Source organism: Ischnura elegans, chromosome 3 (genome assembly GCF_921293095.1).
Source record: "Ischnura elegans chromosome 3, ioIscEleg1.1, whole genome shotgun sequence".
In the NCBI taxonomy this organism is placed as follows: domain Eukaryota; kingdom Metazoa; phylum Arthropoda; class Insecta; order Odonata; family Coenagrionidae; genus Ischnura; species Ischnura elegans.
Window position 1 is genome coordinate 78,428,507 of NC_060248.1, and position 24,486 is coordinate 78,452,992.

The 24,486-nt window shown below is 37.2% G+C and overlaps 1 protein-coding gene and 1 long non-coding RNA gene across 2 annotated transcripts; one reads left to right on the forward strand and one right to left on the reverse strand.

The window, feature by feature from the left end:
- Window positions 1-431: 431 nt before the first annotated feature.
- Window positions 432-23,338, forward strand: LOC124156045 (vitellogenin receptor-like). Its single transcript, XM_046530345.1, has 35 exons — window positions 432-598; window positions 1,990-2,123; window positions 7,667-7,788; window positions 7,917-8,054; window positions 8,132-8,237; window positions 8,557-8,697; window positions 8,776-8,886; window positions 8,960-9,085; window positions 9,589-9,804; window positions 9,939-10,110; window positions 10,467-10,668; window positions 11,266-11,460; window positions 12,006-12,126; window positions 12,205-12,354; window positions 13,293-13,409; window positions 14,152-14,296; window positions 14,379-14,731; window positions 14,800-14,921; window positions 15,000-15,124; window positions 15,543-15,727; window positions 16,483-16,587; window positions 16,673-16,792; window positions 17,552-17,762; window positions 18,190-18,413; window positions 18,728-18,838; window positions 19,160-19,411; window positions 19,549-19,701; window positions 19,775-19,914; window positions 19,982-20,073; window positions 20,598-20,844; window positions 20,946-21,120; window positions 21,209-21,336; window positions 21,992-22,158; window positions 22,237-22,360; window positions 23,036-23,338. Exons 1-35 carry the CDS (start codon window positions 588-590, stop codon window positions 23,225-23,227), a joined length of 5,433 nt encoding a protein of 1,810 aa, XP_046386301.1. The 5' UTR covers window positions 432-587; the 3' UTR covers window positions 23,228-23,338.
- On the reverse strand, window positions 19,082-24,461 carry LOC124156047. Its single transcript, XR_006864257.1, has 2 exons — window positions 24,400-24,461; window positions 19,082-19,397 (listed from the first exon to the last, which is right to left on the reverse strand). It is a non-coding gene; the product is annotated as an uncharacterized LOC124156047 (long non-coding RNA).
- Window positions 24,462-24,486: the final 25 nt, after the last annotated feature.

Sequence of the window (24,486 nt, forward strand, 5' to 3'; positions counted from 1 at the left end):
CCCGTCGGTGTCTCACTGATTTCGGGTGGTAGGTTTCAATGGCCTAAGACATCCCTCTCCGTCAAACCCGTGACTCTCCTCTCTGCTTGAGTACATTTCCTTATCCTTCCCCCCACCTCCACCACAGAACTTATCGGAGAGCACCGAGTCCATCGAGACTTCGGAGGTTCCATTCAACCTGACCGATTGCTGTCATATTCCCATTCGGAGTGTGCGTGGAAGAGTACGAATGCAAAGCTCGAAGTTGCAGCCGAAGAGCCGCCGCCAAATGGCACGGGGAACCGCGAGTTGACTCGAATCCAGGTAGAAGAGGAGACCCTCTTTTCTCGAACTACTGATAAGGATAACTGCGGCAAGGAGTCACGGCTTGGTGAGGACACATCAGGGGAATGAGGGAAGGTTACCGTTGAGTGTGAAGCCATCATCGGCCGAGTGTCCGTGTCTATAAATTGGAGTACACAGCACGTCAGCCCTCTCAGTCGGCCCTTGAGCTTCGAAGCTACGCACCATCTAGGGTTGGTGCTCTCGCTGTAAGGATTTTGTCGTCTTCACCTTCGGAGCATCGAGGAATTGCTGTGAATATTCGCATGAAGCCGAGGTTAGTGAGAATATTTCCTAGACTGTCATAAAGCTTTTTTTTTTAGTTTGTGGTTCATCCCGCATATTGTAAAGTAAATTGATGATTTTATAGGGCATGTGTGTGCTTTGCAATTAATTACGAAGATATTTCCAATAATATATTGTGGCGCAGTACAGAGTGATATGTGCTTATATTCAGTGTACATTTTCGAGGGAGTGAATTTTATGCATGAAGTAGGTGTGAGGCGTTCGTTACTTCCTCCTACGCACCATTTCAGATAAATATCGTTACGTAAGATTTAAGAAACATTTTGCTATGTAAGTCTTGAATCCTGTCCAGATTAAGTGAGTCCATGCGTGTGTTAATTCTCTGTAGTACCCTGCCGTATTTCATTCGTAACGGAAGTAATTTACGGGCGAACTCCATCTAACTGGGAAAGTTTTGGTAGTGCATGCTTCTGGCGGACAATTGTACGATGAAACCTCGTAGGATTAATAAGAGTTAAATAATATTTTATTCGTTAGGTATTTGATTGTGATCTGTCAGACGTTACCCGGGTAAGTTAGTGCTACAATTATGGATAAAAGTTACCATTTGTATTTGTGTGTGCCTCTATGCATGGAACGGTTACTTTATCCTTAACTTAAAAATAGAATTGTAAATGTTGCTCGACACAAGTGTTTTCTTAAACTCTCAAACATTTGAATCCTTGGGCATTGATGGTCTTTGCGATAATCCTTTCTGTTGTGTTGGGTTTAAGATGACGAACTTCCTGGTCTTACCATAAAATATTAAGTCTTCCTAGAGTAACTTTTTCTTAATTCCTTATATCCCTATTTGGTTGGTGACTTTTTCTTCCCGATTCGATAAAAAGTAGATACCATAACTGAATATTCTAGTCTCATGGCTATTGTTTTTTTTCAATTTACAACGGATTGTTGATGGGCAGAGATAAGAGAAGCCATAGCCCTTCTAAGCGTACATTTTACGTTACCAATAGTTCGGTATGGTATGAGGGTGAAGATTTGTCCCGCGACTCTTGGCCCGGGACCTTCTGTATGCGGCTCATGAATCAGGTGTTCATCAGGGTTTCTAATGGTGCAGTTACTAATAAGCGATTTGCTTCGATTTTATGAATATACCGCCGCAATTTTGTATTTATAAGTTTTGTTCTGGTCACGTCGATTCGCAATCATTTTTTTTTTTAGAACAAAGTTCTCGTAGACATTAAGCAATTTTATCCAAATTGCTTCATATTACGGAACAGCCTCTATCCTATGCCTTGGTGAATAAATTGAAAATTTTTCGTCAGCACTCAAGCGGCTTTCAGATTCCATGACTGGGCTAACTAGTTAGTTTGTTTTTACTATGTTTTGTCTCATGATTCATTGCTTCCTTTTGTTCTGCAGAGGCAATCTCGGAAGTCCAATGGGCCAAAACACCCCTCGATTGCGGAGCAACCTGTGGTGGCTAAGCCATGGAGCCTGTAACTTAGCATTCATCGTGGTCCTTTTCTTAGCGGCATGCTCCGGAAGTGAAGACTGTGAGTTTGGCCTTTCGTGTTTACAATTTCACTGACTGTTTTAGTCCATAAGATTACTGGGTTTGTCTCAATGTCTCAGCGCATATCTAATCATCAGTGCTCCCACGGAGTACGCTTGATCAACAAATTAACTCAAACAGTGACAGGCTTTGCGCCGCTTGATAAGTTTTCTCGAGATTAAATAAGAATAGGAAACTTACTTCCGAAGATAGGATCGTGGTTCACTGTCCTTAGTTACCTCTTCCTAATAACTTCGTAATGCTTGATTAGCTATTTTTCTCCCTACGCTAAGGTTAAAATTTTAGTTACGGTTCGTGCGAGAAGAAAAATAAATTTGGCAAACAATTGCCCCTAATTTCGTGACTATGCGTTGAAATTCTGGCAGGCGTTTTAAATGTTTTCAAGAATAGTGAAGTATGCTTGTGAAATTATGAGGTGTAAGAGCTTTCTCTACCGAACGTCATATTTTGGCGACCTATAGGGATCTAGGATCGATAGGGCTTTGCATCGTGAGGAGGCAGCGACTAGAGTACCGCTCCGCGTAGTACAAATTCAATTTTGTTTTAGGATTAAAGCCTAATTTATTGACATCACACAATCACGTAATGCCTTGAGGCATCACGCCTGAAATACCTTTCTATAGGGTCTGGGATGAGGCCACAGCCAGAAAAAACTGTTCATTACGAGAGGGGTACATATCTTGGGGAATTAGCTGAAACGGGTATAATGAAAACCCTATTAAAAATTGCGTAGCGCCAAGGGATCGTCTATTGGAGATAAGTGGTCCTGTTCTTGATAGGTACGGAAAAGATTACTTAAATCTTTGATGTTCTAATTAGAACCATTCATATTTGAAAAAATACTTGATCACTTTGAAAGCAAATTCCTCTTTTAATATCTAGAGATAGGCAAGAGAAATGAAATGTTGTCTTCGAAAAAAATATTCTCATATTATCTGCAGTTATTGTATACACAAAGGATGAAATTCGCCTAAGTTCAATGTAGTAATCTTATTTAATCTGGCGTCCGATGGAGAAAGTTTTAAGAGGAAGAATATATAGGATTCGGACGTCGACCGGGACAAGTTTATTTACGATGGCCTTGATCGCGACTATCTGTGGTGCTATCGGTCGAAGTGTATACAAAGATGAGTAACGTGCTTCTAGAGTTTTTGTATTTTATCGCTAACGAGACTGTTTTTATCGTTTAAAACACCAATTTATTCTTGGAGGTCTTATGCTATCGGATCGAGATTGCGCTTTTTTGTTCGTGCACAGATAATTTTTTTCATTTTACTATTTTTGTAGATTGCCTTTCAATCATTGTTTTTGTTCAATGCTTTGAGCTCCTACAATCCCGAGCTTCATTTACATTAGACAAGAATGCTGCAAAGCATCCCGCCTATCGTAAGCTCAGAAGAATTATTAATAGTCGGGAGCTTCTTACCAATCAAGCGTATCAAGTTTCGGCGAATATCAAAATTTTCTAACGTTTCTAAGAAAAATTCTAATGAGACTTATTTTTTATTTAATCTAAAATCAGTCTTTAATTGGGCCACCTTGGGATAGATTCTCAAGGGGGAGTGGTTGACTTAGGGCTGGGGTTGGCGTAAGACAATGTATATCCCAAGCATTTCCGGGGGTGGTTTGACCTCCTCCCCTCTCAGACCTTGCCCTGGTGTCATCGCGGCCAAGAGCGGATTCGGGCCTTAAAACGAGTCATCCTTGATTAAAATCTTAATTAATATTTCCCATTGAAATTTCAAGGAGAATGTGGAATGAAAAACATTCCATTGCCAGAAAAAACTCTAGGCGAAATAAGAGGGAAGGGGATTCGTTATGAGAGGGGGGGGGGGCATTTTAAGATCGTATTTCCCTAGCATTCTGGGTGAGGAATTTGCACCCTCATGCCTCTCCCTCTCGCTACGGCCATGGAAAAAAAAAATGCGCACAGGGTTGCGGATAAAAAGGGAGTCACTTCTGCATCCCTCACAATCACGGATAACCAGCCCGTTAAACATTAAGATTTAAAAAACGGTAGGCGCCTTTTTGCCAGTCTTAAAATGTCTTCTGTCAAATACCATATGGTAGACCAGGGGCGCAGCTAGGAATTTGGGTTAGGGGGGTTCTGGCGCAACTAATACTTACGGGTGTCGGGGTATTGCATACCTACCAGGGTACGCAGGAGTTGCGGGGGCCCTCCTTCAGAAAAATTTGAAGAATAATGGTTTAAAATGCAGAGTTTTACGGCTTTCTGATGGATATTTGATAAATCCTAACACTAGTCTATAATTAATACTGATCCAAATAAGTAAAATAAATAAAGATTAAACTTAAAAATTTCTCTGAGCTCTAGGGGGGGGGGTTTATCCCCCGAAACCACCCCCACGCTGTGCCACTGTGGTAGACTACTTGGTGATCAGTCGCCGGGGGCGGGGGGGGGGGGGGGGGAGCGTGGTACAAAAAAGTTTGGGAACCCCTGTTCTAGAGCCTTAGGCTTGGACAAAATTTAGTCTTTCATTTCTTGTCAAGTGTACACATGGTTGCCTGCATTTCAGGAAATTAGTTCCTTTATTAACACTAGAACTACCGATGGAGTCATTTTGACTCCTCGCCATTTTTATTTCTCTGCCCTGTTTAAAATTTTCCGAATTCCGGCCTGAAATTCCGTGACTTTTATTCATTTTCGTCACAAAATAAGGCTTTGCGATCAAAGTAATTCTAGAAAATAAAATAGTGCACGTTTTTCAAAATTTACCTTTAACTACCAAAGGGAGTCATTTTGACTCCCTAACGTATTTTGCTTGTCTTTTCACCAAATAGTAATATTTATACAAGTTTTTATCTCTTCTTATGTCAATAGTAATTAATTTAAATCAATCAAAGTCTTAAATATAGAATTATTTTCTTTTTGGCCCATATTTACGAGACTTTGAAAGCATTTCTTATTTTACGGATCTGTGTTTGGATCTACAAACTATGTGAATGTCCTGATATTATTTTACCTTGCGATAAAGTGGTGAATATGCAATTCATAGCATTTTCAAATCCATGTGTTTAGAATCCGTTGTGTCTGTCCCTCCTCCGTTACCCCTTCGAATTCCTTCTCGCCGCCCGCTAATACTGTGCATTGCGCTGCAGCACTTTTATTTCAGCCTTGACAGTGTGGAAGTTGATTTTAAAATATGAAAAAGTTCCTCTGATATACCGATTCCCCAGAAAAATTGATGTACTGATGAACCAGGAAAATAAATCAGTAGAATGAAATAAAGTTACTGTCCTAGCACGTTCGGCTCTGACAGCGCTGGCTGCCGGGTGCCGCACAGGAAAACCGTGCGCTGTCCTTTGCATTAGTGAATCCAGTGAACTCTCGAGTGGACTGCAAAACTCCTATGAAGCAAGGATTTCATTTTTCCTGACTGGGAGTATGGCTAGAAGAAGTAGGCGAAAGCGTGAAGAAGTCCTATCTATGTTGCATTCTATACCGGAAGGTGAATCGGAACGCGAAACAAAAGATCATTTCGGCTGTGACGAAGTCGAGAATTTTATTCCTCAAAACGTTTCTAGTGAGTCTGAAGATTCAGACAAAACGCGTGCGAAATATAAGCAGTAATTTACATTTACTTTCCCTTTCATGGGTAGTTACAAAAAAGGTATTATATACGATTATTTATCGATTCGTTTATACGGACTCACATAAAGCGATGTACAATTGTGGAACCACGCAAGCAAAATTACGAAGATTTTACACTTTCCGATGTGGAGCTAGTTGCATGTATAGCCATATTTTATGCCCGAGGAATATCAGGTACAAATGATTACTCTATTGAGAGTATTTGGTCAAACGACTGGGGAAGACCATTTTCTACTACGAACTAGGTTTGTTAACATTTTGCTATGTCTAAGAGTTGATGAGAAATCTAATTGATTCCAGCGGCTCAAAACGGTCAAGTTTGCCCTCTTTTCAATAGTGTACGACAGATTCATAGAGAATTACATTGCTTGTTACAAACCTGGTCCGTACATTATAGTTGATGAACAACTTTTTCCCAGTGTAATTAGGTATATTTCACTCTGTACATTCCTTCTAATCCGGACAAATACGGCCATGAATATTGGCTACCTGTTGACAAAGAGAGCAAATATCTTGCAAATGCCTTCCCTTATGTTGGAAAAGGTAGTTCACTTCATGCAGATTGCCGTTTAGCAGTACTGAAACTAATGCAGCCATTTCTGAAAAAGGGCGAAATGTTACTGTATATAATTACTTTACCTCAGTCAAACTCGCTGAACAGCAAAAAATCCAGGGTGGGAAATTGTGGGAAAGGTAAATAAAAGAAAATAGAAGAACCAAAAGAGATGAAATCACAAATATACCACAAGAACGTCTACTCAGTGATAGCCTATCTACTCGTTGGAAAATACTCCCGACTTAGCAGGTATTCATGGATAGTGTACAATGAGACTACCTAAAACATTTCGCGCAAGACGTTTTAGAAAAAGCTCGTTACAGAGTTGGCTGATCCTCATGTTAGATGTAGATAAAAGTGTTGCGTGTCCAATGCCGCAGATTCTTCTGACGGGCTTCTGCAAATAAATTATTTCCCGGCAAAACCAAAGTGCAAAAATAATCTATCAGTTGTGAATTGTATGACCTGCCAAAAGTCTTTGTGTGGGCAATGAAAATGAACGGCAATGCTTGAACTCTAAAGCACCTCAGACAAATGCGTGGCGTATCAACTGCATTTTTTTGCTTTATTTAATTATCTTCCCAACTACCATGTAGCCTAAGTAATATTTTTGATCATTCAAACAATATGATAAAATGTGTTGAAAAGTCTACGTTTGCTATTTTATCCAATTCCTCCATTATAATTCTATTAAAACAACATAACATGTAAGAAAAAAGAATTTCAAAGCAACACTGTCGAATTTCGCATTTAAAAAAATATATTTTTTTGTTAAAACGACGCCTGAAATATTGCTATTATTAACAAAAATGATAAACAAATGCAATCTATCAATAAAAACAGACATAAACAGCAAAAATAAACAATTATAAGGTAGGAGTCAAAATGACTCCATTCGGTAGTTCTAGGGGGGGTGTCAAGTCCGGTATTCCTAGTGTTAAGCGGTTTTCTTAGTGCCTATAAATGGGTAGATTTACAGTACCATAGATAGGCTGATGGGTCTTGTGAATCAATCCTTTTATTTTAGCATGCATATTTTTATTCAAATTATTGCATTTTATGGCTCTATGGATCCCTAGTGATTTTCTTTGCTCTCAAGGGTTAGCATGGATAGGAATCTTGTTCCTACTTCAAGTTACCTAAAAGTGACTAATTTGGGACTAGTTTTGCTATCGCATCATCTGGAAATCTTATTTAATATATACAGGTTAGTTTTCAGTTAAACGATATGCAGCAGTCAAAATGTCAAATATGGTTTGATGAGATATCCTACCAGGAGATTGGAATGGTTTTAATGGTGCGTACTGCATAATCTTCTGGGGTGTTAGCTAATATTTATCATTTAAATCCACAGCTTGTGAAGGACCTGATTGGTTCAGATGCCACAATGGGATTTGTTTAAGCCATCACTACTTGTGTGATCAAGAAAACAACTGTGGTGATTGGTCTGATGAGCAGTCCTGTTCAGAGTTCCAAGTAAGAAGCCTTTTATATAAATAGCAATTTTGATGAAATGAGAAATCAATGAAATAATGAAAAATCCTTCCCCTGAATGCTACTTAATGTGAGGGTGCTGGTATAATGATTAAACATTTCTCCCCTAGTACACACCACCTCCAGCTAAGTGTGGTAAATCAGAGTGGCTGTGTTTGGATAATATCTGCATTCCAGAATCTTGGGTTTGTGATGGAAAGACAGACTGCTTGGATGGAAGTGATGAAACATTAGGCTGTTCAACAAAGGTTGGTTTTCATAACTTTGTGTTACTTTTTTGTTCCTGTTCCTAGAAAAAGGTTCTAAATTTGAATGTGGTTTCTAGATTGACTGTGATGGATTCAGATGCAAAAACAAGCAATGTATCCCCTCAGAATGGCAGTGTGATGGTGCCAAAGACTGCACTGATGGAAGTGATGAGGAGAATTGTCGTGAGTATAATATTTCCCTACAATGCATAATTTTAACTTAAATTTCTTTGTTAACACATGCCCTGCCATAGATTTTTGATAAGTTACCCATTGCACCGAAATTTTTATTTTCCTTTCTCTTTAATACTTGGTTCCTTTCAGTTTGTTTTTTTTGTGCATTTGTCTGTGTGCTACCACGTCCTTCACATCATATAATTGGCAATGAAGTAGCTGAGACTAATGGTGTGCTAAGAGAGGCCAGAAGTGAACGTGTTAATTAATGAAATACATTTCTGTTGATAACTGGAGTAACATTTTTCTCTTATTTTGGAATTATCAGGTGTTGATGTGAAGGCAAAGGATTGTACTACTGCAAATGGATTCTTCCTATGTAATGACACTGTCTCTTGCATTCCACTGAAATCAATGTGCGATGGCAAAAATGACTGCAGTGATGGGTCAGATGAAGGTGGCAATTGTGGTAAGGAAACTTATAAGTTGATCTTAAAAATTCAGTTTTTCTGATACGTAGAATTTAATGATTAACTTTAATTCTCAGGGTCCAATCTCTGTGATAAGTTTGGATGCAGTCATTCATGTGTGATGGAGCCAACAGGTCCACAATGTATCTGTCCGAAAGGATATAGGCTTGATGGGAAAGTGTGCAAAGGTAGGTGCATTTTCTGAATTTATTAATGCAATACCTTGGTGGCTGATTTGTAATCCATCCTGGTTGATTTCAGATATTGACGAGTGTAAGAAATATGGAAGATGCAGCCAGAAGTGTACCAACACCCCTGGAAGTTACATTTGTTCCTGTGAAAGGGGCTACACATTGGATAAAAACAATTCATCATGTAAAGCAGAGGGTAAGCATATCCCTCTTTGTTAAAATTTTCCCTCTCTTGATGTATATCTGCCTGTAGCAGAGCATAGCCATCTACAAAAATAAGACTTAAACTGTAATCTACTCTAGATTTTCCTGGATTATTCATATAATTGACCACATTCCACCTGCGTAATTCTTATTAATGAAATTAAAGTAATACTTTGTTAATCCATGAAAATTGTAAATGTAATTTTAATCCATCCATGGATCAAAAATGGATTAACAACTACATTCTGTTCTTGATATTAAAATCAATGGCCTATGCAATGAAATCTTAGCAATATAGCTGGTGTAGTCTAGAATTCCAATGCACTGTAAAAAAGGAAAGTTGGTATTAGATGACATTGGGACGGGATCAAGTATTCAAACTAAAACTGAGGACTCACTTGCATAAAGGATGGCATACATGCTTTTAATTGAAATGATATACATAGTTCTTAATTTACCTTCAGGCAAGGCTCTAAAATGTCTCTAATATTCCAGGCCTTGATGCAGTACTTATATTCACAACTCGGCGTGAAATCAAAGGGCTCTACCTAGATACGAAGATGTATTTCCCTATTCAACGAAAGCTAACTCAGTGTATCGGTGTAGCTTATGATGGAGATAGGGTATACTGGACTAACATTGACCATGGAGAAGAAACAATTATGCGTTCTAAGATTGATGGATCAGAGATAGAGCCAGTTGTAACATCAGGTGAGTGCTTGGGGGTTGTTGTTCTTGCAGTTGTTCCTTAATGATTTCTGAAGTCATTGATCAAAAATGGACTCTCTGCCAAGATTTATTTTATTAAGAATTAATTTTTTTCACATTCTTGACTTTATTTCTAGGCCTCAGCCTTCCAGAAGAATTGACAGTGGACTGGTTGGCTGGAAACTTGTACTTCACTGATGCTGAAGCACATCACATAGGTGTCTGCACTTTGAATGGAGACATTTGCACTGTTCTAGTGAATGCAGATGTGGATTCACCCAGAGGAATTACACTTATTCCACAGCAGGGGTGAGATTCTGATTAATTATTATTAGGGGCATAGCCAGGATGATGTTGGGGGAAATGACCTGGGGGTAAGGGGGGCTGGAACCCTCCTCTAGAGTAAATTTTAATATTTTCATCTCTAAAAATAGCATTTTATGCTACTTTAGCTCATGAAATCAGATGATCGATGGGGCGTCAGGAAGCTGTTATGCTAAAACAGATTGTTGGGAAAGAATTTTTTTATGGGTTATTATTCTATTAAAATTGGTTTTGGGGGCACCTGCCCCCTATTTCCCCAAAATTATAAATCATAATATGTAATTATGTACTAGTATAAATTGCACAACATAGGTCACTTACAACTATTCTTCACATTACAGATATGTATTTTGGACTGACTGGGGGCAAAAACCAATGATAGCAAGAGCTGGTATGGATGGTAGTGATCCTGTGGCATTTGTAGACAGAGATCTTCAGTGGCCAAATGGGTTGGCTCTGGATTACCCTGCTGAAAGATTGTATTGGGTTGATGCAAAATTGATGATCATCGAATCCATAAAACTTGATGGGACTGACAGGAGGGTAAGTTTGTCTTCAAATTTAAAAAGTTTATTATCTTGACTCGTTAAGGGCACTGTTAGAACTTGCAAATTTTAAGATTGGTCCTTGATAAGCTTCAGATTTTAATGCAAAGCATTCTAAATATGTTGCAGACTTACTTTATGCACAGTTTGATTACAAAAGGGGGGAGGAAGGAAGCCTCTTGTGTTAATTCTCAAACCAACAAAAATTGCAGTGGGCACAACCTTTTCTTGTGTAATTGTTTGTTATTATGTCTTCCTAGTTTATGCTTCATTGTTTGGTACATTGCCAAGCATAGGTGTACTTGCTTGTCTAGGGTATTTAATAATTGAAAGACATAAAAGCTGGAAACATAAAGCTTGCACCATTAACCTTAAGGTATTTTACCATCTTCCAATATTAATTTTTACTAGCTTTGGGATTTAATGAAGACATGTATCCACATGAAGTGTAAGCCTTCCTCTGGTACAAAAGACATTTCATATGGGTCAAGTGTCATCGTGTATCCCCACCATTAATTACAAAGCTACTGCTAAGGCAAATTCTACCAGGATGAGTTAATTGGAATCTTAATGATATTTGTCTTTATATTTACAGATAATACTGAAAGGAATCTTAAAACATCCATATTCCATTGATGTCTTTGAGGATTCAATTTACTGGAGTGATTGGGAAGGTAGAGGTCTCCAATCATGCAACAAATTTACTGGCAAAGATCGGAAGGGGTTGTTAGCAGAAGATAGGAGACTAATTTTTGCTGTTCACATTTATCACCAAGCTCTTCATCCTCCAGTGAGTATTTATGGATAGTTAATATTCTTTGTTCATTTTCAATGCACTTAGTACTGGTTGACAATGGAGCTGCATATTAATTGCAATCTACATAAGAGTTGATTTAACATCCACATCTTCAATTTTACTTATTAATTTTTCAATGATGGCACTTGAAGTCATCTGAATATTGAAATTTTTCCATTAGCGAGCCATAGTGATTTTAAGAAGATATAGATTTGTTAATTTTCTTGAATTATTTTGCATAACTGATACACAGGGTGAAAACAAAAAGAACCAGGAAATACATATGTCAGATGCCTCAAGAGGTCACATTCCCTTATATTTCAAGTGTTTGTTCCAAATGCATTGAAAAGGAATATGCATACACAATTTTCTGGCACATATTTAAAGTTCTTGTTATTTCATAGGCATGACTCATTGAAATAGGAATTTGATAAATATAATAATGGAGCAATTAATATCCTCTCCCAGGTCTCGTAGACAATGATGGCTATTGTTGGTGTAATGTTTAAATCATGATTGCTATGACTTTCTTTTTCAAGACTCATAATCCATGCAGACTGGCACAATGCAGTCACCTCTGTCTCTTGGCTCCTAATGGTGGGTATACTTGTGCTTGTCCATTGGAGAAAACACTTACGGATGACAAACACCACTGCAAAGGTACTGCTGAAAATGTTCAGATATTTTTTTCCTTGTTCATTCTTGCAGCCAAACTAAAGACCAAATTACTTTTTTCAGATATGTCAAATATTCCATCCATTGTTTTAGTAAGTAATGGCCATTCCCTCAAAAAGATAAAATACAAGATGCTAGGAAGACTGGAGGAAACTGAGGTCCCTCTGCAAATAATTAGAAATGTTGATTCCATGGCATATTCACCTCATATGGGTAAGTAGAAATGTTTGGAAGGCTGGAAATCTTTATATACATTTAAAAGTATATTAACGAAAAGTGTGCTCTAAACTAAAGTTTGCCCAAAGACTTAGTTAAGGTGGTTCTGTTAGGTCACTGCGCAAGTAGAAAACTTTCCCTCTAAGAACCAAATGAAATTACTGAATGCTTGTGAAAATTATAACTAGATAAGCTGCTCTTATAACTTAACTAAGAATTAAGTCAACTATATAGCCTTTTATGGGCTAACAACCACAGACACTTCTACATGCATTAAAATGTTCAAATTCTCAATTCAAGCTTAATTCGCAAAATCAATGTACTAGTTACAATAATGCATCTGACAAACTCTGATCAAACACAAGAGGCACCCATGTTAAACTCCAGAACATGCCCTCAAAGCATTTAGAGAACTTATTTCTATTAGAAATCTTTAGGTTCTACAGCAAAAACTGTAATTTTTTTTCACATTTTCTGTCAGGGTATTCAACCAAAATTGGTGGTGGATCTATGATGGGGGGAGAGGGGTGGAGGGCAAGGTGACTATAGCCCTCCCCTTTGGCTGGAAACACATGCTAGATGAAAACTTAATTTTTGGAGGTTGCCGCTTTGTACAAAAGTATGAAGTATTATTTTCAGATATCTACCTACTTTAATAAATTAAAATGCCTACTAATTAGCTCTAAAATTAGGGTCCGTTTTACTCTTTTGACAAATTTCGATCCTGTCTCAGATCTAGAGGGGGGGCCAGGAGGAGATATTAAATTTTCGCTTGATAAAATGATAACTTTGGTTGGACTCACACTATTGCTGGGAGGTGACGTCCCCTACCCCACCCCATTGACCCTATCCTGGATCTGCCAATGACCAAAACCAATGGTAGTTTTGTTAAGATGGCAGTTTTACTAAACTTCCTATCCTGTGAACTTTTTCAGGCAGTGTAATAGTCTGTGACAACTTTCTGAAGTTGATGGTGAAGGTAAACCTTAAAACACTATCAATGTCAACCTTAATTAGTGGACAACTTGGAAAGGTTGAAGGAATGGACTTTGGTGAGTATTAAACAGAGAATGTTGTGTATATGTAACATCTTTTGTATACCTGTATCAGTGGTTCAAAAGCTATAACATGTCTTAGTCTTAGCACAAGTAAAACCTTTTAAATCAAATTGCCGTAGGTACTATAGCCTTACCTGAGAATACAACAGTGTTAAGTCTAGCAGATTATCTCAGCTTCAAAATTTAAATGCTTAATATGTTAGACATTTTTTAAATTCAATTTAAAGTAGTTTTTCACTCAGAGATAAAACTTATTGGCCAAATAAGTTTGAAATGAATCATAATTCCATTACCTGGTGGTATATTTTGTTTCTCATGCATCTCTATTTACTATAATTGTCATACATAATTATTCATAGTAATTGTGTAAAAGTAGGTTATCAAATACATTTATCATATACATGCAACCATTGAAAAAGTGAAAAGGATTTGTACATGAAAACAAGTGTTTTCGTGAACAAGAAAACACTTAAGATGAGAAATCTAAGTGACAACATTTTCAATTGAATGTCATGGGTTTAACTTTGGTGGGTTCATGTGCTATATGAATATAGTTTGACATCTCAGATGTATATTTATATAAAATTTAAGTCCTGATTGGGTGAGTTGCCCTTATCTAGGACATGGGTGTTCATGATCATTTATTTTTCTTAGTTTAAACCCCCTGACGTAAAATGCCCCAATCTGTTGAATTTGGAAAGAAATAAAAATATAAAGAAGTCTCACTTTTTTCCAGATTACCTTGGTAATAACTTGTACTGGTGTGACTCGGAAAGGAAGATGGTTGAAGTTTTGAGCATGACCAATCATGAAAGGGGTGTAGTTTTGAAAGACCTAGCTGGAGAGAGACCAATGGATATTGCAGTTGTCCCAGAGGAAGGGTAGTTGGCTAAATCACAACTTATAATACATGTATTTGAACAATACTTTACAGGTTACTTAAATTTTCATTTTGATTCACAGGGTAATGTTTGTCTCCCTGCTTGGAGTTGATGGGAAAGCCTATATTGACCGCTTTACTATGACTGGAAAAGGCAGGATACATGTAGTGCATGAGTCTTTGGGTGATGAGGGATTGCCTCTCACCTATGATCGTGACCTGCACAGGGTGTATTGGGCTGATCCTGCTGCTCATAGGATTGAGAGCACATCAGTGGATGGTCTTGATCGCCATGCTTGGAAAATATCTTTGTCTCATCCCCCAGTTGACCTGACATCTTTAGGATCAAAAATATTTTTTACTAGCTCGCACAGTGTTCATTTGTCTTGGTCTGACAAATATCACTCGACCATGAAGACAGAAAAATATAACCTGGGTAAGTGAGATAAATGGGATTTATTACTTTCATCTATTCCCCATCTGATTTTGTAAACCTTTTCACAGGTGGAAATGAGCTTCCTGTACGTAAGTTGGTGGCTGTAACACCTCACTTGGATACGGACCACCCGTGCCTAAATAGGAATGGAGGGTGCAGTCATCTTTGCCTATTGGAACTAAAGAAAATGGTAGCTTGAATGTTTTGGTTATAAGTGATGAATGGAATCTAAATTTATGGTGCAGACTTAACTTGAAATTTCTTTCAGGAATGTTTCTGCCCAGTTGGTATGGTCCTTGCTAAGGACAACAAGACCTGTGTTGCACCCACTCGTTGTCGATCTGATGAGTTCCTTTGTAAGGAAGATAAAAAATGCATTCCTGAGCAGTGGAGGTAATTATGTTTTAATGCTTGCTCATCAGATGAAAAATAATTTTCATCTCTACCTTTAAACAATTGTATATTCTAAATAGGCATTTTTGCAAGCTCCTTAAGAGAAAGATATTGTTATTGGTTTGCTATAAATTGTCTGGCTTAATGCACAAGGAATGCTGTGCAATCTTCACGGCTTTTTCCCCCTTCTCCATTCTTCACCCTTAAACACTTAAAACAGGCTACAACTTCTGCATTCTTACTTCATGAAGCTTATTTAATAAATGCTGTGTATTTGCTAAAGCAATAGTCTTTATAGAAACTTCCTTTTGTGTACCCTGTTGTGCTACCTTGAAAACAATGGATATTTAAATTTTGTCTTTGTGAAGATGAAAAATAATTATGCATCAATATTCATAATGTGCATTTTATTTTGTAGGTGTGATGGGAAGTTTGACTGTGAAGATGGACAGGATGAGACAAAATGCCGAAGAACTTGCTCCTCATCAGAATTTACGTGTGAAAATGGAGAATGTGTACCAGAAACTGCTCACTGTGATCATCACTTTGATTGTGATGATAACTCTGATGAGCACAACTGCTATAAGGAATTATGTGATGAAGGTATTAGTGGAATTTTAATAAGTATTGGTCACCTTTCTCTCAACTAGCTAAACTAAAGGATTTTAAAGGTACTGTATTTCATTACTTTCTTCCATCGAATCATTGACATTCAGCATTACTAAGTGAGATGGTAAAGCTTCCCTCATAATGATTGCAATTACTCCGTTGTAATTTTATCTGTCAATTATTGAAACTGAATGTAAAGCAAATTGATATCCATAGCCACCTGCACTAATGCATATGCTATTTGGATAGACAAATGTGGATGTTCTTAATGCAAAGATAATTTATAGTGGAATTGATACCTTCAAAACTCCCAACCAGCTGAAATGAATTCCTTGTTGTAAGTTCCCTAAAATCATGTCACCAAGATGATCAATGAACACATATTCAAGAATGCAGCACTTAAACAATGTACCACTATTTTAGAGAGAAAGTAAGAGAACTAGCAAACGTTTCAAATAAAAAGCAAGCAAAACTAAAACAAGTGAATATTCTGCACATTATATTTACATGATGATGATAATACGTAATGAAAATATTTTACCAAAAATTCATTAAAAAAAAAAAAAGGCTAGCAAGAACTATTATGACAGGATTTCAATCCCTCAATTGCCAGTATTGTGGTTTTAATTAAAATTATTTGCTTCATTGGCAGTTTTTGGGTGCTAACATAATCCTGCATGATACAATGTCACATAATTTCTTTCCCTGTTGATGTAATGGTAAATTTCTTTACTTATTATATTTTTTAGAAACTCAATTTCAATGTCTTTCTGGCGAGTGCATCAGCAGTAGATGGAAATGTGATTCTGTTAAAGACTGTATTGATGGATCAGATGAGGAAGTGTGTGAAAGAGGTAAGTGCCAATACACATACCTGTACTTCTGTCACTGAAGCTCTCATAGTTCACTTGTTGCTGGAACCCTTCACTTATCTTTCAGTAACATGCTCACCGGAGCGGGATTTCCAGTGTTCCTCAGGTACCTGTATACCATCTTCTTGGGAGTGTGATGGTGAAATAGACTGTGCTGATGGTTCAGATGAGCATGACCTTTGCAGACGTAAGTACCTATGTATTTAGATTAACAATTCACCAATCTTATCTTAACAACCAATAATATTGCACTTAATAGTTATGATCAGCATGTGGACATGTCAAGTAGGACAGATTATGGTATCTTTTCATGAAATTTTTTTTTTAAAGTGCACCATATTTTTATCAGAATTGGCTCATGCCTACAATTTCCGAAACCTTTTCAGCCTCATGCCAAGTGAACATAATTATGTAATGCATCTATGGCTAAATAGTGAATTACATATTTTTTTTAATGCTTTCTTGGCAAATCAGAATCGAATATAATTTCACTTGGAAATTTTAAAGCACATTTGAAGATCTTCACAACTCATAAAGAATCATGAAGACACCTGTGGTACATAACTGAAGATGGATTTGACCCTTTCAATACTAAATGCAGAATCTCGTATACATATCATAGGTGGTGAAAAACTACCTCTGACAAATGCTGAAACTTCCACTTTTGTAGTAGCAGTCAAGACATTAAATGCTACCCTTGTGTGGAGAAAAAATTGCTGCTAGCCTTGACCATTAATATGGGTCAAATATTTTGCACATGATTTAACCTCTCTTCTAATTCATAGATAGGACTGAGTTGAATCTTTAAATAAGTCAGTTCTCTGTACTTTGTCCTAGCTGTGAGTCTGTTTTACCTTTCCAGGAAGATAAACTATAATAAATGTTCAATGATATTAATGTTGATTTCTCTCATTACATTTGTGAAAACTTTACCCTTATTTTGCAGGGAAAACTACTTGCAATACAAAAGAATTCACCTGCTCAAATGGATTCTGTATTGATAAAAGGCTTGTATGTGATGGTCATGATAATTGCGGAGATAGCTCGGATGAGACATGTGAAACTGTAACTGAAGCTCATACTGAACCCCCTGAATGTTTTGATGGATTTTTCTTCTGCTCGCCTACTTCTGACATCTGTTTACCCAATTCAGCCAAGTAAGTTACTTACTATAATTTCAAAATGATGTTTTTACTTAATTTAAAAATTGGCTTATAGGTATGAAAATATTGGAATTGCAATTTCAATACAATGTGCCAATTTCAACGCACTCATATTTCTAAAATATGGAAAAGATTTAATTAACTCTAATTTATCCATTTCTATATCCCATTAGTTCATCATACAATGCCCCAAAATCTGCACTTGGTCATAGTGAAGATTATTTATTTTGACTGATGTTTGCAGGCTAATTTTATTTTATTCTCGGTGAGGAATTTCATCATTGGAATGTCTCAAAGTGGATTATGACTGCCCTTATGTTTGATTAATATGCTGAGCATATGCATTGACCTGGGAGTTGAAAGTTGGAAACTTTTATTTTTATAAAATATCTTTACTAGCAATGGTTTTATCTACTTCAAGGTGTAATGGAACTGCTGAATGTCCAGATTACGAAGATGAAGAAGATTGTGGTTGCAGGAATGGTGAATTTGAATGTGACAATGGTCGGTGTGTACCAAAGGACTGGGTCTGTGACAGAGTGGATGACTGTGACGATGGCTCAGATGAAGAACATTGCACCAATCAGCCAGCCTCTGGTCCCAGAAACAGAGGGAAAGCAACTGAATCAATGGAATCAACTACAGGTAGATAATCTTGTATAGAAAAATTATAATTTTGTAAATATAGACTGTTTCTTGTCATAGTTAAAAAAACTTCTATAGCTTCCACGTTAGTTTTCCCCTCCATTATTATGTTTTCCAAGTTTGACTAGAAAATGATTCACTGAACATTGGTGATTTTTGGCAATTTGATCCTAAACAATTATATCTTAGGCCGGGCTTCTAATGTATTCCTCTTTTGGTCACCACCTCCCATTTATTCTGGTATTAGTTAAACCCTCGTGCTAGATCATTTGTTTTTAATTTTGAGTGATTGTGTGCTGCCTTAAATTTTTCAGCTGAACCTTGCACAGAATTTCTTTGCTCATCGGGAGAATGCCTGCCCTACACAATGGTTTGTAACTCTGTGTCAAACTGTGCTGACGGGTCAGATGAAGGTGGACGATGTGGTAAGTTTATGATGAGACTTATATGCTTGAATATGCATCCATTACATGGTCATTTGATATGGAATATCTATACAATAAGGATATATTATTCCATAACTTTATATTCATGATGACCCACATGCTCAAAGTATTCCTCCTACAGCATGGTAAAAACCTGTAGATGTTTATAACCTGGAGGAACAGGTTGAAATGTGTGGTGGAAGTAAGAGGGGAACACCTAGTCATGGCATTAGAAATGCAATATTTCATTACAAATTTTTTAATATTGCACAATTACATAACATCCACTTACCATATTTATGTTGTCTACATTGCTTACAGAGTCATCTTGTAACATTAACAACCCATGCTCCAGTGTATGCCAAAAGACTCCATCAGGACCTGCCTGCTCATGCCTAGATGGATTTAAGCTCACTGGTGATGGTAAAACCTGCGTTGACATCAACGAATGTGAATTTGATGATGGCCATGGTCCATGTTCCCAGTTCTGTTCTAACACCGATGGTAGTTTTAGATGTGGTTGTATTGATGGTTTCCAGTTGCGATCAGACAGGGTGTCCTGTAAGGCAGAAGGCAAGTAAAATATACTTGATCTATAAAACCTTGGGCTCTCGGTGTGAAAATGCGTATAGGTTACAATGCTATTTTCCCACTTGAAGTAATCTAAATTGCTAATTTCCTTCGAGGCGTAACACAAATCTCTTATCTAGGATCACCTCTGGAGTACATATATGTTACTGGGGGGGAAATAAGGAGAGCCACTCATGACCTATCATATACAGATATTTTAGCATTGCAGCAAGATACTCCCATTTCTGGATTAGATCTCAATATTCAACAAAAGCAAATATATTGGATCTCAGGTAAGTGGTGAGATTATTTCAAGCCACCACACATTGTATAGTCCCAGAAGTAATAATTTTATTGTCTTTACAGGTGATACACTGAGTAGACTGAATGTGACCGATGGTAAGAGGAATGACATAAAAGGCCTGAACCACCCCACTAAACTTGCAGTTGACTGGATTACTGGAAATGTCTACTTGGTGGAGAAGAATCGGAATACCATGATAAAAGTAAGCTGTGCATCAAAGCAATGCTCTCTTGATTGTCGACAATTGTTAATTTTTCATCTTATTCCAGGTGTGCAATATGGATGAGAATAAGTGCATCACTTTGAAGGAGTTTATAGCTCCATACACTATCACCAGCATGATTGTAGAACCCAATTACAGGTCAGTAACAGGCACTGTTCAGTTTATCAGATATGTACATATTTAAATTTGGTCTGGCAGGCAGATTTTCACAGCTTAATAACAGCAATTTGAGTTGGGAATGCCATTTGTCAAAACTTAGAACTTATGGCCTTTCATTAAGGAGGGATCCATGAATGTTACCATAGACTTTCTATTTTTTTTTTTAAATACTTTTCTTTTGACAAAAAATGCTTTAAATTTTGGTCCTTAACGTAATGTCCCATTCATTAATCGGCTGTGTATTTAAAAAAGACACTTGGATACAAAAATATTATTGACATTAAGCATGTGGTTTAACAATTAGAAATTGACTTAAAAATTGTATGGCTTTTGCTCTTCCTTCCTTTTGCCATCTTTGGAACAACCAATATTCCAAGGGTTTGTTTTTTATGGAAATTTGAATAAGAGAGAGGACTGTACTAAATTCTGTTGACATTATGGAGAGTTTAGCTGGGATTTTATCAATAGACTGGATCATGCATGGTGCATTATTTTCTGTACAGATTACTCATCTGGAGCCAGTCATCTAACTGGATATTGGGATCAGCTGATAGTGAAATTTGGAGAATGAGTCTGGATGGAAGTAAGGTAGGGAGGGATCAAGCATTGGTTTCTGGTAATCTGAATTTGGTTAGTGGAATGGCTGTGGATCATGTTCTGCAGAGATTGTATTGGGTTGATCAGAAATTACAAACACTATCATGTATAGATCTGGATGGTGCAAATAGAAAGCTGCTGCTTCGGAAAAAAGTAAGTGCTTGGAATTCCTACTCCATTTTCATTTCACAATGTGATCAAGTTGGTATGAATTTTGGCTCTAATTCGGAAACTTCATCATATCACATTCCCAGGTTCATCATCCAATTGGCCTCTCCCTATTTGAAGATCATATTTTCTGGTCCACGGCTGGGTCTGGAAAAATTACTAAGTGTAGGCGCTTCCCTCCAATGCTTTGCGACACCATTGATATGAAAGCTGTAGACATTCAGCATTTTGCACTATTGCAGCAGTCTAGACAGCCAAAGAGTAAGAAACCTTTGCATATTTCTGAATTGAGAGATATGTATATTTAATTTTAACTTCTTCACAGTAAACCTTAAAAACTTTTCTTCAGGAAAAAACCAATGCTCCGGACACTTATGTGATGGTATATGCACCATTGCCCAGAAAGGACCAAGGTGTCTTTGTGAAGGTGGTAATACAACTGCTATTGGGCGACTCTGCAGTGGAGGGCTTGCTAAGGTTAGTACTTAGCCATATGATAGAACGTATGATGGGAAGCTTCAATTGAATTTTCAAATAAAAGCTTTCATAATACTGGAAATGTCACCCGCATAAAAAATTGTTAGTGTATATGATAGCAATGCATTTAAAGACTTCCTCAGAAGTATCTTGCAACATCTAATCAGCTATTATATTCCATGCTGAGGAATTGAAGTTCAAGAATTATGCTGATACTAGACAAGAGTATAAGGAAAACTGAAACTGCCATGGTAACTGATGCATATGCTTTAGCTACTCTTGTTTCAAACAAATTAGGTTTTCAATCCAATTTATCCTTGTAAAAGTTTTGCATACACTACTCTGGCTCCATGGTTCAATCTTCAAAGCTAACCATGTACCAGTTTCAGTGCTATCTCAATATATTTGTGACAGGCAGGGTGATTCCACATCGATAATTGGCACTTCCTCATATATTTCAAATTACCGTCACATCATTCAGTTAGTGCTCAAATTATCGCTTTCCTTTTGGCAGCCAAAATACTGAATATTTAAGATTTATAATGTTGTTAGATATGCAGTGCATGACACTGGTGCTACTATGAATGGATGCTCATTTTCTAATCTAAGAACTAGAGATGTATTCATCTCAACTCTGAATTACTTTTTTTAACAGGGCTACTCTGGACTACCTGGCTCTATAGATGACTTAGGCAGTCGTTCAGAAAGTAGTGGCACTCCTGTGGCTGGAATAGTGATTGCTCTCATCATTCTCACCATAGTCCTTGGTGGAGTTTATTACCATTACAAGAGAAGAAATGGGTCTGGAGTATTTGATGTCAGGTTTGTTTCTAATTTTAGGAGCTTACAATTGAACACTTGTAATTAATTTAAAGCTAACACCTGGATATTCTCTTTCAGGCTACACTTTCAGAACAATGCCTTTGGTCTCCCAGCTACAGATGGCACATTTGTTAAAGCAGAGACGTTAGTGCCTGGAAAACACTATTATGACAACCCATCCTTCAAAGCAGATGGAGACCAAGTGAGTTTTAATTCTTCAACAGTCATTTCTATAGATGCATAAGAAGTGGAATGAAGTGTATGAACTCCTAAGAATGACTTCTGGAATTGAAATGCCAAATTATGCTATTAATGACACTGTTATCAAAGTTTCTTAATTCTGATGGATGTATCAAGGATATTTAATATACCATCATTAAGGCCATAGGCGGATCCAGGGGGGGACACGTGCCCCCCCCAGACCCTCAAAAATATGCTAGATTTTTAATACGGTCCCATTATCATTGCGTTCGTTTTGTGTTACGAGGTATCCTTGTGCCCCACCCAGAACAAAATCCTGAATACGGCCTTGCTTGCGCCCCTCCCAGAAAAAAATCCTGGATCCGCCCCTGACGAAGGCCCTTCATGGATTGTCTGATTCTGCTCACTTTTTGAAAAGCTTGTTACTTGCTACAGCATTTTGGTGATTTAAGAGATATTTAATGAAACATAGGAAATTATATGAATCTAATATTAAGTACATTGGAAATTGCCTCCTGACAGCATAAAGGTGTTGAACTAAATTCGTAAATTTTAAGACCACTTCATGGATTCCTAATATTTGGTGCAATGACGTAGTGATTTGTATTTCTGGTCAAAGTAAGATTTTCTCACATTTCCTTTTGTCTTCTGACTAATTATGTACTTTGTTTTCCAGACTCCAGACTGTAACGTTGATGTGACATCGGAGATGGAGCCCAGCAAGATATTCAGGCGGCCTCCTCTTGTGAGGAAGAAAGCTGCACCTAGTGCTCCTCCCAATTCTTCAACTTATGAAAGCTACGAGGATGAATCTGAGGAAGAGCCAATACAATCGGACTCACATAAAACTAAACTTATCAGGCCATGAGTCTTTCTTAAACATTTTATCATTGCTTGTTGATTTTATTGAAAGTTTACTAAAATGTTATTTAACTTGGTTAAACAGGTTGCTCTTGTTAAATAAATGTAACAAAAACTATTTAAATCTTTCATTTTTACACCAAGATGTGATGGAACCTTCTGGAGAAAAATTATTCCCAATATGAAATAAGACATATCAAATCTCGAATCGAGAGTATACATCAGAAAAGTGATAAACTTAGGATAATAATGTGAAATGTTACCACACCCACTTCAGGTCTTCATGAGTCTGCAATATCTGGCAAATTAAATCAACTCTAAATTACTAGGAATAAGCATTCGTTAAATGAACTAACCATAAACTACTGCGTAGGAAAAATAATCATTCACATAATTAGGTGATTTTTCTCAAGAAGTAAATGGGAAATAGGCACTTAAAAATTTCTTTAAGCATAACGAAAGAAAAATGGAAACGGAAAAGATCAAAAGCGTATAGATACCACGGTGGTTCAGATTATCCTTACTAGGATACACTAATTTTCAAAAAGTCTACATTCGTAGACGTAGAGAAGACGGGAAAATGGCAAGCAAAGTCACTTGGGTACCATATGGATGCTATTACGGGGCTTATCACCTATAACTACCGTAATCTAGTGGTTCAAGCGACATCAAGTCACTTACACATCATTACATCGGTCCCGTAGATAGATGTTGCTCGTATTTTGAACTACGCTATTTACGAAAATAACATTGGACAAATAATGTTAGAATAAATTCTCTCTCAACAGTAAATTGCTTGCGTTTCAATGGACTGGGTGACTAGGGACATTTTAACGATTCGAACACTGTACATCGTGGAGCGTTGGAAGATAAATGATAGCACCTACAATTCTGAACAATGAATCATAATAGATAGAGGAAACACATGGCGAGAACCAATTTATTCCTTCTTCATCTCATGATAAACGCGACCAAGGACCATGAACGCGACATTACAACTACTCCATTAAAAACCATTCCTCCCTTAAAGGAGGTCAACATAACAGATTTGCTTTTTTTTACGAAATTACAATTTTCCATGCTAAGTAACAAAAACTGGAAAATTTTGAATTTATATCTACCTCATAAACATTTTATTGTATACTTTATTAGGGAATAAACACGAAAAATAATACTTACCATAGCAATGAAAATTTGTTGTGTTGCACAATACGTTTCAAAAGACATCCACCAGAGAGCGGTCGAAGGCATAGCTTTTTGACGTTT

What these genes read in the sequence shown, in the direction of transcription:
- LOC124156045 (XM_046530345.1), top strand. An exon ending in AAGTGATGAGGAGAATTGTC is followed by an intron (nt 8,238 to 8,556) that starts GTGAGTATAATA and finishes TGGAATTATCAG; the next exon opens with GTGTTGATGTGAAGGCAAAG. An exon ending in ACCAAGCTCTTCATCCTCCA is followed by an intron (nt 11,461 to 12,005) that starts GTGAGTATTTAT and finishes TTCTTTTTCAAG; the next exon opens with ACTCATAATCCATGCAGACT.